Source organism: Panthera uncia, unplaced genomic scaffold, assembly GCF_023721935.1.
Source record: "Panthera uncia isolate 11264 unplaced genomic scaffold, Puncia_PCG_1.0 HiC_scaffold_195, whole genome shotgun sequence".
In the NCBI taxonomy this organism is placed as follows: domain Eukaryota; kingdom Metazoa; phylum Chordata; class Mammalia; order Carnivora; family Felidae; genus Panthera; species Panthera uncia.
In genome coordinates, this window is record NW_026058635.1 from 1 (window position 1) to 16579 (window position 16579).

The following is a 16579-nucleotide window of genomic DNA, read 5'->3' on the forward strand; positions in this document are numbered from 1 at the left end:
CTTAGTTCTCTAATTTTCCCCTCATACTCCTGGATTTTTTTTTTTTTTATTTTATTTTTGGGACAGAGAGAGACAGAGCATGAACGGGGGAGGGGCAGAGAGAGAGGGAGACACAGAATCGGAAACAGGCTCCAGGCTCCGAGCCATCGGCCCAGAGCCTGACGCGGGGCTCGAACTCACGGACCGCGAGATCATGACCTGGCTGAAGTCGGACGCTTAACCGACTGCGCCACCCAGGCGCCCCACTCCTGGATTTTTTTATCTCTCTTTCTTTCAGCTTCCTCTTTCTCCATAACTTTATCTTCTAGTTCACCTATTCTCTCCTCTGCCTCTTCAAGCCGAGCCGTCGTGGTTTCCATTTTGTTTTGCATTTCGTTTAAAGCGTTTTTCAGCTCCTCGTGACTGTTCCTTAGTCCCTTGATCTCTGTGGCAAGAGATTCTCTGCTGTCCTGTATACTGTTTTCAAGCCCAGCGATTAATTTTATGACTATTATTCTAAATTCACTTTCTGTTATATTATTTAAATCCTTTTTGATCAGTTCATTAGCTGTTGTTATTTCCTGGAGATTCTTCTGAGGGGAATTCTTCCGTTTGGTCATTTTGGATAGTCCCTGGAGTGGTGAGGACCTGCAGGGCACTTCCCCTATGCTGTGGTGTATAACTGGAGTTGGTGGGCGGGGCCGCAGTCCGACCTGATGTCTGCCCCCAGCCCACCGCTGGGGCCACAGTCAGACTGGTGTGTGCCTTCTCTTCCCCTCTCCTAGGGGCGGGATTCACTGTGGAGTGGCGTGGCCCGTCTGGGCTACTTGCACACTGCCAGGCTTGTGTTGCTGGGGATCTGGCGTATTAGCTGGGGTGGGTAGGCAAGGTGCACGGGGGCTGGAGGGGCAGGCTTAGCTCGCTTCTCCTTAGGTGATCCACTCCAGGAGGGGCCCTGTGGCAGCGGGAGGGAGTCAGATCCGCTGCCGGAGGTTTGGCTCCGCAGAAGCACAGAGTTGGGTGTTTGCACTGCGCGAGCAAGTTCCCTGGCAGGAACTGGTTCCCTTTGGGATTTTGGCTGGGGGATGGGCGGGGGAGATGGCGCTGGCGCCTTTGTTCCCCACCAAACTGAGCTCTGCCGTCTGGGCGCTCAGCAGCTCTCCCTCCCTTTGTCCTCCAGCCTTCCCGCTTTCCGAGCAGAGCTGTTAACTTATGACCTCCCAGACGCTAAGTCGCGCTTGCTGTCAGAACACAGTCCGTCCGGCCCCTCCGCTTTTGCCAGCCAGACTCGGGGGCTCCGCTTGGCCGGTGGGCCCCCCCCTCTGCCCCGGCTCCCTCCCGCCAGTCCATGGAGCGCGCACCGCCTCGCCGCCCTTCCTACCCTCTTCCGTGGGCCTCTCGTCTGCACTTGGCTCCGGAGACTCCGTTCTGCTAATCCTCTGGCGGTTTTCTGGGTTCTTTAGGCAGGTGTGGGTGGAATCTAAGTGATCAGTAGGATGCGCGGTGAGCCCAGCGTCCTCCTACGCCGCCATCTTCCGGAACCTCTGCTCACCTCATATATTTTAATCTGTTTGTTTAAAATTTCAACACAACAAGTTCATTTTATGCTAAGAATTTTACATAACTTCCTGAAATAACTAATGTATAATCAGACTGGCTCCTGACCCTAGAAATGATAGGTTTTGGTAGAAGTGCATAGAAAGAGACTCAAGTGAAAATCCGTCTAATTCATTTCAGAGTGCTTAGGTATTTTAAATGCTTTCTCACTTGTTTTAAGCATGAACTTGGCCAGTCATATGTAAAAGATGCTGGATTCATTTTTTGTGGTGCTATGATCTTAAACATGGCATTGTGGTTCAAGCATTTGCCAAGTTTCAATGTTTCGCCATGAAGAGTCAGCACAGTGAAATGTAAAATATGTACTCAAGCGTCTGACTAGACACTAGCTCAGTTTTCATAAGTGTGAAAGAGAGAGGTGACCTGGGAAAGACGAGGAAGCGGGAGAAGGTGAGAGAAAGGGAGACGAGGAGAGAGGGAGGGAAGAGAGAGAGAGAAAGATAAGAGACAGAGAAAATATTCTAAAGCCTGCATTTTCTTGTTTCCTCAGATGACAGGGTGTGGGTGTCTTATTGATAAATGAGAGGAGGCAGGAGTGCTTTGGCTTAGCTTTCCAGGGAATACTGCCTCACTTGCTTTGAAATAGGCTTTCTCTCTCTCCTTTGGACACCACGCCTCCGCTGGTACCTCCCATTCTTTTGACAGTAATTGACTGAGTCTTAGCACCCTCTCGTACCTGCAGTTCGACTTTAAAATATTCGTCTAGAATCAGATAAGTGTAGAAAATCTTGGAAAGAACCGATTTGCAATGTCTTTGGGAAAATAGTAAATACCACCAGATTCTTCAGTTTAACTGTAAATTGACTCGATTGAGTCACTCTTCAAGCGCACAGACCTCCACTGAGCATTTTTTTCACTTTTTTCTTTGTTCAGCAAGTTTTTCTGAGCCTGTGTGACAGGCCAGGTGCTATGCTATGCAGTGGAAACCTAACTGTGAGCAAAGGGAGTCTTCGTCACTGGTCCCCAGAGTTTATGGTCTAGAAAAGGAGCCAAACCAAAGGTGCTAGACCAATGAAATGACAAGCATGAGGAAAAGAGAAAATGGAATTTATTCATAAGACGTAGTGTAAAACAGAAATCTCTACATTCTCACAGATACAGCTCATTTAATTTCCGAGTGTGTGTTTTCATAGATCATGTAAAGAAACACCCTGGTCTGGATGCCTGCGGTTGCAATTTTCTAGCTTAGTGACCTCAGATGAGTCCCTTTATTTTGCGTACTCTGAGATTTGGTCATTTCACTCCTCCCACTTCTCTGGGAAGGTTCTCTTCACTTCCTGGCCACATCCAGAATTGCCTTTGATACCACTGTGCATAGGGTGATTTTAGACACCTTTCTAGACACATTTCTTCTTCAACAGGCAGAGGGAAGTATAGCAAGAACCAGCTCTCTCTCCTGCCTTGAGACGAGGGATAACCAACTCTCATTGTCAAAGGAGCTCCAGGGCCAGCCTTGTGCTCACAAGGTCAAGGCTCTCTGCCAGCACAAGCAGACTTCAGTTCTCTTACGCAAACCTCCTCGTCATTTTTGAATATCAGTTGTGACTTCTTTGTCTGCTTTCCTGTCTTTTAGACGTGGAACCGCCTAGCATAGACCGGTGCAGATCCCCACCTCCGATGCAGGTCTCGGAGAAGGAGCATGCTGCAACCTGGGATGAGCCTCAGTTCTCAGACAACTCAGGTGCGAGCCCAGGGATTTTGTGGTCAGCATGGTAACACTGAATTATGTTTCCTTTTTAAAAGCTTTTTTAAAACGTTTATTTTTGAGCGAAAGTGAGAGAGAGGGTGGGGGAGGGACAGGGAGCGAGGGGGCCAGAGGATCCAAAGCGGGCTCTATGCTGACAGCTCTGTGCTCCATCTGGGTCTTGAACTCCTGAACCATGAGATCATGATCTGAGCTAAAGTTGGACGCTTAAGCACCTGAGACCCGCAGGCACCCCTTAAAAGCTTTTGAAAGGATAAAAGAAATGAAAAGCAAATTGCATCTTGTCTAAGTGGTATGAATAATCACATAAGGTAATATGTTTTAATCTAGGGTAATTACATGTCATTTAATATTATTAATCTTACCCATTCTTTACGTTCCCTGCCTTCATTCAGTATTTAGCGGACATTTATTAAACCTGTACTAGGAGGACTTGAAGATTTCTATAAATTCACTGAATCTCTAAGCTTATATTATGCCTGAAGGCATAAACTATGCATTTTATTCGTATCTTTAGTACGGTTTATGTATTCATGCTCATTTCTTAAACATACGCCCCCGAAATGATCAAAGTTCATAGGACAGCAGAAAAAAAAAAAAAAAAGAGCAAACACAACTGAATTTCATGTTAGAGGTTTCACTAACGCCCAGTAAATAATAATAAAAAATTCAAATTACATAGATGGCTTAATTAAGTTTCTCCAGGGTCCCAACAGACTGACCCATTCGAGGAAAATCACCGATTCAGCAAGAATGCCTTAATCTAACGAACCTTTTGAGTCTGCTACTTCTGCGTTATAGCGTAACATCGTTTGTTTCTCACTAGTGGCCAAATCAACATAAGTTGCGTGCCCATCTGGTTTGCATAAATAGAAAATGAAAATTCAAATCAAAAAAAGTAAGAAGTAAAGTGACCGCAGACCAGTCACCCCACAACTAGATCCCTTCTTTCCCTTCTAGGGGCTGTATTGATCATCACCAGAAGCCATACACCAGGAGACCTTTTCCCTCATGGGGAGACTGTAGTGCAATATACAGCCACGGACCCCTCGGGCAATAACAGAACATGTGACATCCACGTTGTCATAAAAGGTATTCTCTTCGTAAGCCTCGAAAAATCTGGTTGACCTTTGTTACGTTTAATTGCTATGTTTTGTGGCAGAAAATAGGCTGTGTGAAGCAGATTTGTAAATTTAGAATACTGACAGATTTTATTTACGTTTCCGATTATTATTGCTTCACCTGACGATAGGTAGAAATATTTTCTTCCAGGGTAGTCTTTTTCAGTTTATTTTTTTTTAACCTTTATTTCTTTATTTTGAGAGAAACGGAGACAGTGTGAGTGGGGGAGGGGCAGAGAGCGAGGGAGAGAGAGAGAGAGAAAGGGAGAAAGAATCCCAAGCAGGCTTGGTGTTGCCATCGCAGAGCCCAACGCAGGGCTCGAAGTCACGGAACCATGAGATCATGACCCGAGCTGAAACCAAGAGGTGCACGCTTAACCGACTGAGCCACCCAGGCACCTCTTCCAAGGTAGTCTTTAATTAACGTTTCGTTAACATTTGCCCTAAAGGTACAAAATATTATGGTCACAATTCTACTTCAAATAACTGAGGAGACAGGTTCTGAAGATGTACTTGCTACGTAATGTTATCTACTTTTCTCTCTTATTAAAGGAACGCCACAAACAGCAACCCCAACTCAGAAATAACTTTTAGCATTTCATAAAATTTGCACAGCCTCTAATTCTTTTTTTTTTAATATTTTTTTAACGTTTATTTATTTTTGAGACAGAGACAGAGCATGAACAGGGGAGGGTCAGAGAGAGAGGGAGACACAGAATCTGAAACAGGCTCCAGGCTCTGAGCTGTCAGCACAGAGCCCGACGCGGGGCTTGAACTCACGGACCGTGAGATCATGACCTGAGCCGAAGTCGGATGCTTAACCGACCAAGCCACCCAGGCGCCCCTGCACAGCCTCTAATTCTGATTCCACATAGGTACAGCTTTTCAACTGTGTCCACCTCGGAACCAAAAAGTGTCCGTTGTCACAAGGATTTATGGTAAAAGTTTTTCTAGGAAGAGTGGTGGAAAGGGAATTCTTTTCAAACATCACCTTAAACTCATGGAATTTAATTTATATTGTTTATACCACTGTATATAAATAGTGTAATTTTTTTATACAGGTTCTCCCTGTGAAGTTCCATTCACACCAATAAATGGGGATTTTATATGCACTAAAGATAGTGCTGGAGTTAACTGCACATTAAGTTGCTTGGAAGGCTATGATTTCACAGAAGGGTCTACTGAGAATTATTACTGTGCTTATGAAGATGGCATATGGAGGCCGCCATATTCCACTGAATGGCCAGACTGTGCTAGTAAGTTTTCATTTTTTTTTCTGGATTCCTTTCATATATGTGAGTATGTGTTTGGGTGTGTGTACATTTTTTTAATGTTTATTTATTTTGAGAGAGAAAGAAAGAGGCAGAGAGAGAGGGAGACAGAGAATCCCAAGCAGGCTCCGCACTGTCAGCACAGAGCCTGACACAGGGTTCCATCTCACGAACTGTAAGATCATGACCTGAACCGAAATCATGAGTTGAACACGTAACCAAATGCACCTAGACACTTAACCAGGCACCCCTGGGTGTGTGTGCATTTCTGACCATTAAAGAGGAAAACTGCCTTACAATAGGGGTTAGGAAAAAATGGTGCCATGAATTTGAAATGTCTGTGGATAAGAGAAATGTTCATCCCTTGATTTAACATGTTAGCCCCCCCAGAGACTGGTTATTGGTTGAATTGCTACAGGACAAGATTCAGTTTAAAGCAAAACCATCTTGGCCCTCTTATTGTTATTTATCAGAAATACCTGAAGAGACTTACTGTTCTTGATCTATAAACTTGAACTTAAAGTATAACCTTATAGTCTGCAGAAGAGCTTATATTTAAAGTAAGGTCCCACCAAAAATGAAGCGACAGAAAGAGAAGTCAAGGAATCGATCCCATTTACAGCTGCACAAAAAACCATAAAATACCTAGGAATAAATCTAACCAAAGAGGTGAAAAGTCTGTACACTGAAAACTAGAGAAAGCTTATGAAAGAAATTGAAGAAGATACAAAAAAAATGGAGAAAGATTCCATGCTCCTGGATAGGAAGAACAAATATTGTTAAAATGTCAATACTACCCAAAGCAATCTACATATTCAATGCAATCCCTATCAAAATAACACCAGTGTTCTTCACAGAGCTAGAACAAATAATCCAAAAATTTGTATGGAACCAGAAAAGACCCCGAATAGCCAAAGCAATCTTGAAAAAGAAAACCAAAGCAGGAGGCATCACAATCCCAGACTTCAAGCTCTACTACAAAGCTGTAATCATCAATACAGTATGGTACTGCCACAAGAACAGACACTCAGATCAATGGAACAGAATAGAGAACCCAGAAATGGACCCACAAACGTATGGGCAACTAATCTTTGACAAAGCGGGAAAGAATATCCAATGGAATAAAGACAGTCTCTTCAGCAAGTGGTGCTGGGAAAACTGGACAGCGACATGCAGAAGAATGAACCTGGGCCACTTTCTTACACCATACACAAAAATAAACTCAAAGTGGATGAAAGACCTCAATGTAAGACAGGAAGCCATCAAAATCCTCGAGGAGAAAGCAGACAAAAACCTCTTTGATTTTGGCCGTAGCAACTTCTTACTCAACACGTCTCCAGAGGCAAGGGAAACAAAAACAAAAATGAACTACTGGGACCTCATCAAAATAAAAAGCTTCTGCACGGCAAAGGAAACAATCAGCAAAACGAAAAGGCAACTGACAGAATGGGAGAAGATATTTGCAAATGACATATCAGATAAAGGGTAAGTATCCAAAATCTATAAAGAACTTATCAAACTCAACACCCAGAAAACAATCCAGTGAAGAAATGGGCAAAAGACATGACTAGACACTTCTCCAAAGAAGATATCCAGATGGCCAACCGACACATGAAAAAATGCTCAACATCACTCATCATCAGGGAAATACAAATCAAAACCACAATGAGATGCCACCTTACACCTGTCAGAATGGCTAACATTAACAACTCAGGCAACAACAGATGTTGGCAAGGATGCGGAGAAAGAGGATCTCTTTTGCATCGTTGGTAGGAATGCAAGCTGGTGCAGCCACTCTGGAGAACAGTGTGGGGGTTCCTCAAAAAACTGAAAATAGAACTACCCTGCGACCCAGCAATTGCACTACTAGGCATTTATCCAAGGGATACAGGTGTGCTGTTTCGAAGGGACACCTGCACCCCCATGTTTATAGCAGCACTATCAACAATAGCCAAAGTATGGAAAGAGCCCAAATGTCCATGGATGAATGAATGAATAAAGAAGATGTGGTATACACACACACACACACACACACACACACACACACACACACACACACAATATGGAGTATTACTCGGCAATCAAAAAGAATGAAATCTTGCCATTTGCAACTACGTGGATGGAACTGGAGGGTATTATGCTAAGTGAAATTAGTCAGAGAAAGACAAAAATCATGATTTCACTCCTATGAGGACTTTAAGAGACAAAACAGATGAACATAAGGGAAGCGAAGCAAAAATAATATAAAAACAGGGAGGGGAACAAAACATAAGAGACTCTTAAATATGGAGAACAAACAGAGGGTTACTGGAGAGGTTGTGGGAGGGGGGATGGGCTAAATGGGTAAGGGGCACTAAGGAATCTACTCTTGAAATCGTTGTTGCACTATATGCTAACTAATTTGGATGTAAATTTAAAAACATAAAAAATAAAACAAGTTAAAAAAATAAAGTAAGATCCAACATGTGTGATAGAATGAAAGATCAGTCACATTCTCTTTAGATCTGATTTAGACTTAGAGCTATTCTATAATCTTAAATGTGTGTATTGGTATAAAAATAACCAATATCTTTGTCTAGTGTAAATATTCTTTGGAATTAATAGTTGATCCAGTACCATAGATGGAGTTTAAATGCCAGTGTCTTGGAGAAAGTGTAAAGCCCGCTTACTTGAGCTATTTTTCTCCCCAAATGAGGAAAGTAATTAGAAGCAGTATCATTCACCTCTATCACAGATTTAGACAGTAGGGTTTAAAATTTTTTTTTTAACGTTTATTTATTTTTGAGACAGAGAGAGACAGAGCATGAACAGGGGAGGGTCAGAGAGAGAGGAAGACACAGAATCTGAAACAGGTTCCAGGCTCTGAGCGGTCAGCACAGAGCCCGACGTGGGGCTCGAACTCACGGACCCTGAGATCATGACCTGAGCCGAAGTCGGACGCTTAACCGACCAAGCCACCCAGGTGCCCCTAGACAGTAGGATTTTAATGCTGATACTATTAGGAGGCGTTGTCTCTGAATATTTGGAGACATCTTGCTAAGTCTAACCCTGCAAGCTTTTGATCCAAGGAGAAATTCTCTGTGGAAATTATACTTTCAAGGAATATGATTGCACATAATATTTAGAAAAATTTCAGTGTCTATTGGTTAAAAGTGTAATATAAACATATATGATACAAATTTATATAAACATAAAAGATATCTTCGACCCAGGCAGGATTTTTCAGAAATTCCCAGAAATATAATTTAAAAATTTTTATGTCTCTTTTTCCCTTAAATACTCATTTTCTTAACGTGGTTGTAAGCTAAAGAATAATTTATCAAAGCAAACTCATCACTGGGTAATTCGGTACAGTGCTGCTTGGCTCGTGGTTTATAATGCCTAGAAACTTTTCCTAACTGTCATCTCCTGTTTTTGTAACGATCCCACAAATTGTTTTAGAATTAAAATACTAAGTTACCATTACTCCAAAGACAATTAAGTCTTTGGGTTGGAACACCAGCTAAGTGAAACTGTTTTCTCTAACATTTTCCAGTAAAACGTTTTGCAAATCATGGGTTCAAGTCCTTTGAGATGCTGTACAAAGCAACTCGTTGTGATGATACAGATCTGTTGAAGAAGTTTTCTGAAGCATTTGAGATTACCCTGGGGAAAATGGTATGTCAGTAGTATTGTCTGTCATATTTTAAAAGGATACCGTTGAGCGTTTTCGTCGCGTCTCAGGGTAACCTGCCACTGGAATTCCTTGTCCTGATGATTTCCCTCCTCTATGTAATCCAGACTTTTCCCTCATATTTGGAATTTGTCATAGGTTTTGGACGTCTGGAATGAATTATAAGTGAATCTTTATTAAAACATTTTGAACTTTTTAAAACATTCTGAGTCAGAAAGCCAGAGAAGCGTGGGGTCCATGTGGTTTGAAAATGTCTGCTTTGTTATTTAAAGTATGACAAAAATGCCATTGTAGGCTGTATTTATTTTAGGATGGGATAATTGAACACTGAAAGGGCTTTCTTTTTCATGCATTTTTGTTGAGGATTCTTTCAATGTTTACAGGAAAGCAAAACAATGTATTTAACTTGTGTTGAGCATCTCAAAGGCAGGAAACGTGTTCTGTACGTATTTGAATCCCTAATGGAGTAGGCAGCTTAGATTTGGGATAGATTCTAAGAGTGGAATTGGTGGTAGTAGATTTGATGTGCAGTGTGAGAGAAAGAGGGGAGTAAAGGAGGCAGAGTGCCCAGGAACACGGACGCACGAATGGGTATACATGGCTGGAAGTATGTCAGAGGACCTTTTCTGATGTCTCTTATTTTCTCAGTGAACAACGATGTAGAATGATCAGCTGAGAGAATAAGGATGGGAAGGAGTTGTTGAGGTTTGGAAAGAGAGGTGATGGTACCAAATAATTTTCTAGAAAGGCACAAATGAATGTGCTAAAGAAAGGTGCTAGGATTGGCCAGAAGCAGGTGTGTGTTTTCTTTCAAGCTGTAATCAACCATGTGGGTGGGTGCATGTGTGGACAAAGCAGAGCAATCAGTTTAGGGTTAAGGGTTCTGCAGACAAACAAGTGAAGAAGGGTGCGTGTGAGAGAGTAATTCAGGAATAATTCATAATAAGGAGGTGAAGAGACATCAGGCTGAGAGACGGTGAAGAGATGGAGGGGTCAATGGATTATAAATCTGATGAAGTCAAAGAATTCCAAGAGGAGGAGAGGGTGCAGTTACCGGGCATGATGAGGTCTGAGGGTATGGCTATGAGAGCAGGTGACAAAGTAAGGCTGGAAGACATGAGGAGAAAGAGAAAAAGGAAGTGGGAAGCCAAGGTGAAGGAAGGATTAGCTGGATGGATACAGAAATCCCCAACAATTATAGCAGGGAGAGTTACTGGATGTTCTTAGAAGGAGGGGGTGATGCAGAATGGGGAAAAGCTGTTGGTAGCGGCCACATGGAGAGGCCATCTACTATACCACGAGCTTCAGGACTGTGAGGCTCTAAGGAGGGGTGAGGGAGCATGATCTGGAAACAGCAGGGAAGAGTGAGGAAGATACTTCCTCCACCTCTATGCCCACAGTTTGAGGAAGCTAGAAAGTGAGATGCCGTTGAGAGCAAAGGTAAAAGGAACAGAAAGAAAGGAGATGAAAAAAATAATAGGAGATTCGCTGATTACTGGCTGTGAGTTCCAAAGGGCAGAGGAAGGTTCTGAGGACTTGGAGATGGGTGGGAGATAAAGTCAGAGGAAAGGGATCTAAAGAGCCATATGGGGTAAAAGATCAGAGACAAGAGATATGCCAGGAGTTCTGGGCTTCTGGGGATCAGTGATATAAACAGAGACAAAAAGGCATGAAAATAATTGTGGTGATTCACAGACACGGGAGGCTGTAAGGGGCGGGGCCTGGAGGAGGACCAGGAGTCTGTCCAGGAACATGCAGGGCTCTAGCCCTCTCCTCTCTCCTGTGGATAGAATTGTGAAGGTCAGGGGAAAGAAGGGCTTATCCAAAGCACACAGAGATATGATTTACATTTTATACTTTTCATTATTTATTTGCAGGTCCCATCATTTTGTAGTGATGCTGATGACATTGACTGCAGATTGGAGGACCTGACCAAGAAATATTGCCTTGAATATAATTATGACTATGAAAATGGCTTTGCAATTGGTAATTATATTATGTAGTGTCAGTGGTTTGCAAGACTGATCTGCAAAATAAACTAATTCCAGGAGAGTGGGGCAAATTAGAAAAATTAACTTCTTTTAAGCCACAAAACTCTTGAAGTGATAAAAAGAAGAATAAGTCACATTATGATTGTGATAGTTTAATATTTATATGATAGGATAGTACTAAAGCAGTTTTTATATGGCATTCAATTAAAATTGCAATTAGGCCGTGAATTTAAAACAGTTACACATGTAAAATGCTCCGATTCCTCACCAAGAATATGTTAAGACTCAATCTGTTCAGGTCGGATATACCTTCTGGTTGAATTTTGATATTTTCTGCATGGCATCTCTAAACATTTTTATTAAGGTCATTCCTAAGTCTGGTGTGTGATTTTTTGCTGGCGTATCTGACCATTTTGCTTACCGCCTTAATATTCCTGGGAGATTTTAGTAGTCACTCTTGGGTCTTTCATTAGCAAAATCATCAACCTTTCCAGTAATTATATTTCTGATTTTTATCGCATTGTTATAAAACTGCCGAACACTTCCAGAATACTGTTTTTAAAAATAATAGTGATAACAAAATAGTGTCATGGTTAAGCACCATGGACTCTAACACCAACTTCTTACATCCAAATTCTGGCTCTCCCACCTGCTAGCTTGTGGTCTTGAGCAAATTTGTACTCTGTGCCTTACTTAGTCTTCTCACCTATAAAATAGGTATATAAGAATTCTAAACTCATAGGGCCATTCTCAGGATAAATTGAGTAAACACAGGTACAAATAAAGTCCTTAGAAGGTTATCTGAGACAATATTAGTTGACATTACAGCAGACATCCTTTTTGTTTCTCGCACTAATCACATGTATTGTATTTTTAGTGACTTAGCATGAAGAGTGATGTTGACCTTTGCTTTATACTTTTTCAATTTTAGAAATATTATTTTGCATATATGTTTATTGCAAAAATTTGAAAACTGACAAAACCCAAAGAATGAAATAAAGATAATCCACATAAATAATCCTGTAAATAATTCCATTAATGTACTAATATATGTATATATGATATACTAATGTATATGTATACACACATATAACTGTACATGTATGTGTGTATATGTGCCCATATTATTTTATTAACCTGAATTTTTAGTTAACATTTTATTGAGGACATTTTTCCTTTATTAAATATTATACTTCAATTTCAGGGGCCACATATTATTATTTAATCAATCAATTGCTGTAACTTAGGTAAACAACTTCCGGTTGGTAGACTTTGGGTTTCTCTCCATTTGAACTATTATATAAAACTTCTCAGCGAAAATTTCGGACATTAAAGTTTTAGGTAGAAAAACATGAAGTGGCATTGGTAGTGGCATGACTAGAGTAACAGGCCTCTTCTGCCACACGTGACCCAGGTTTCCCCTCCCACGTTACTGAGGTAGATTATTGAGGGTTTAGGGATACACACAGAGAGAATCACTTGCCGTCAGAAGACTTTGAGATAGGCAATGTTTGTCATCCAATAAGGATCAAAATAACAGTTGTCTAGATTCAGACATGGACAGATGGTACCACTGATCCTAAGAGATAAGCCTTCATCCTTGAATGCCTTTACAATGGAGAGTCCCAAGATTAGCATAGTATTTATTTAAAAAAAAAAACATTGTGATTTTTAAAGAGAGAGAGAAAAGAGCATGAGTGGGGAAGGGACAGAGAGAGGGAGACACAGAATCTTAAGCAGCTCCAGGCTCTGAGCGGTCAGCACAGAGACCCACACGGGGCTCAAACTCACAGGCCGCGAGATCATGACCTGAGCTGAAGTCAGACGCTTAACCAACTGAGCCACCCAGGTGCCCCAAGATTAGCATAATTTTTCTAACAACTTGATGAGTCATAATGTATGAAAAATATACTATATATGTATAAATTTTATATATATATATAAACTTTATATATATATATATATACTTTATATATATATATATATATATATATGTATGTATAAATGGTTTGACCTCATGATAGTCTTATAATTCAAATGAAAACTAAAATGAGATGCCATTTTCAACCTGTCAGATTAACAAATTCAAATAAGAATTGTAACGCCCAAACTTGGCAAGGGTATAAGGAAAAAAAAAGCATACTCACATATTGAACACAGAGGAGAAATTGGAGGACAATGGACAATATGTGTCAAAAGGATTAAAAACACTCAAGCCTGAAATTCTCCTTCTAAGAATATTCCTCAAGGTAAAAATCATGCCAATGTGCAAAGATACACTCCATTTCATAAATTCTAAGGTGTACATTTTTCATCTGAACATCTCTGAAATTGGAATATGTCTTCTCAATAATGGTGCTTACACTGTATGAAATCCTATATGCACAAGGATGTTCAAAATTTTAAAATAACCTAAAAGTCTGAAAACAGAAACCTGGTTATTTTTTGGTATATAGACATAGAAGAGAATATTATGAAAACATTTGACACAGAAATGCCGTAATATACCATTGATAAAATTAGAAAAAGATTACTAAATAATATACATATAGTATAATCTTTTATGTTTATATCTATTCCACTGTTACACGTATCTGTATGCATAAATGTGTATGTGTGGGTTTATATATCCATAGAAGAAAATCTTGCCTAAAATGCTATAGTTGTTACTTCTATGTGGTGGAATTATAGATAATTTACACATTTTTTTTTTTGGTCTTACTCATCTGTTTTCCTATAATGCCTACCTAATACTTGTGGGAAAAACACTTAAGTGAAAAACAAAATTATTCACCAAATTATTTATCGTAGGCAATTTTAATAGCCCAAAACAAGTTAAACAAAAAAAATTTTTAAGCAGCTTATTTTATTTAAAAATCTATTTTAAATTTTATTTAAAATTTTTAAACAGCCTACTTAGGTGGACAGGCCTGTATAAATATAATTTGATATTTATAATTTTTTAATATTTATTTATTTTTGAGAGAGAGACAGAGCATGAGTGGGGGAGAGCAGAGAGAGAGAGAGGGACACACAGACTGCGAAGCAGGTTCCAGGCTCCGAGCTGTCAGCACGGAGCCCGATGTGGGGCTCGAACTCACAAGCTGTGAGATCATGACCTGAGCCGAAGTCGGACGCCCAACCGACTGAGCCACCCAGGCACCCCAATATAATTTGGTATTTAAAGCACATAAGTAAGCAACAACAATATACTCAGGCCAATATTCGCATCATTTACTGGGGTTTTAGAGTGAGTCAAATACTGAGCTAGATGGTTTATGTATATTGTCTCAGTTATCCCCCAGACCTGTGCGGTACGAATAGTGACCTCAATTTATAAAAGGAGAAAGTGTGGTTCAGAGAGATGAAAGTAATTTGATGAGGACTGTACACCCTCACATCATGCATTCAGAAGCTACAATCTGAATCCATGCAGGGAATCTAAAGATCTCAAGTCTCCATGTCACATCCTCCAGCGTGGTTACATCACGTTTAACTTACATGCTATCTTCAGAAACTGACCCCACTCTAAAGTATGATGCAGCTATCTTGAATAATCCCCACAAAAGGAAACCTGCTCATGTGCATTAAGTTCGTAAAGCTGATATTAACGTTTTTTAAAAGAATGGAACAAACCCTGAAGGGAAATGGGAATTTATTAAAATTCTGCACCCACATCCTATTTACCTCTAAAGCTGAAGTAATTAACTATTAGCTCAAAGATAGAATGGCTTACAGGCATAGGTAGCTCCACTGAGACTTTTCTTTCTTCTTTTTGGTGTAATTCTTTGGTAATCTAAATTTAAAGTGATGTGCCTAAAAATTATAAAATTATAGATGAAAACTATGAGGTTCTAGAAGAAACCTGTATTCAGTTCATTATGGACATCATTCAGTTCATTATGGACAATTTAAGAAATAATCAAGGGCGATCTGACTTGTGGCTTAACATTAAAATCTAAATGCTGCTAAAGAGGCAACTGTAGAATCTTGTTTCTCTGCCCCAACTGTCTAGGGCCTGGTGGCTGGGGCGCGGCTAATAGGTTGGATTACTCTTATGATGATTTCTTGGACTCCGTGCAAGAAACACCCTCAGGTGCCAGCAAAGCCAGATCTTCACGAATGAAAAGAAGCGCCCCGTTATCTAACCACAAAATTAAGTTAATTTTTAACATCACAGGTAAGGATAGACTGTCTATTTGAAAAAACAATACTGTGGGGAAGTCTTAAAACCTATTTCAAGTGTGGAAACCTTGAAAATAGGTGTGGAAACCTATTTTGCAAATTTTCCATGTCTTATCATTCTTAGGAAATAATCCTGGAATCCAAAACTAGGGACAGCACAGTCCCCTAAGTTTTGTCATTCTTTTCAATTTAATATCACAGATACATTTTATGATTCTCGCAGCAACAAGTAGCCTTCTTTGTATTCATTTTGACATGACACACTGAGGCATGTTTTTAAAAAGCAAGAGCTTGCAGAAATTTAACATGCTACATGGGAGAACTTCATAAAAACAATCTAGATCCAGCATATAATAGAAGGATTTAAACAAATTGCATTGTTCCTAATATTGTCCACGTACTAGTTGTTCAGTAAGTAGTGATTGAGTTTGAGTTTATCTTTCCTGGAAGATTGTAAATATGCCATTTCTTCTTGCTGAAGAACTAACTACAAACAGTTTCCTGAAACACCGTGTGTGCCGTGTTATGTTTTATTTCATCTTGTTTTTATCTCAGCTAGTGTGCCATTACCCAGTGAAAGAAATGATACCCTTGAACTGGAAAATCAGCAACGACTCATTATGACTTTGGAAACCATTACAAATCAACTGAAAAGGATCCTCAATGAGGAGCCCATGTATTCCTTTCAGCTTGAAACTGACATGCTTGTAGCCGAGAGCAATTCGTTGGAGACTGAAAAGGCTTTCCTTTTCTGCAGACCAGGCTCAGTGCTGAGAGGGCGGATGTGTGGTAAGACTTTTCCCTGCAATACAAAATACCTGGTGCATAGTGGGTCAGATGAGATGCACAGAGCTGTTTTACAACTATACAGGGATACTGAAATGAAACATTTCACTGTTGCTGTGTGGTCCTTACTACTATTCTGTCTGAGGAGTCTAAGTAACCACTGTTGTTCAGGACAAAAAAACTATTTCACGTATGGGACTCAGATCCTTAGAGTTCACAGCTTTCAACAACATCTCCAGTAATAATAATAA

General features: G+C 40.4%; 1 protein-coding gene across 1 annotated transcript in view; it reads left to right on the forward strand.

Moving 5' to 3' along the window:
* Positions 1 to 3014: 3014 nt before the first annotated feature.
* The window catches only part of LOC125917513 (sushi, von Willebrand factor type A, EGF and pentraxin domain-containing protein 1), a 97370-nt gene continuing 83805 nt past the window's right edge, over positions 3015 to 16579 (forward strand). Inside the window, exons 1-7 of the mRNA XM_049623697.1 lie at positions 3015 to 3277; positions 4262 to 4393; positions 5484 to 5678; positions 9229 to 9350; positions 11244 to 11352; positions 15373 to 15537; positions 16098 to 16331. Of these exons, the coding sequence (XP_049479654.1) occupies positions 3214 to 3277; positions 4262 to 4393; positions 5484 to 5678; positions 9229 to 9350; positions 11244 to 11352; positions 15373 to 15537; positions 16098 to 16331 (1021 nt within the window). The 5' untranslated portion in view covers positions 3015 to 3213. The remainder of the gene's footprint in view (positions 3278 to 4261; positions 4394 to 5483; positions 5679 to 9228; positions 9351 to 11243; positions 11353 to 15372; positions 15538 to 16097; positions 16332 to 16579) is intronic.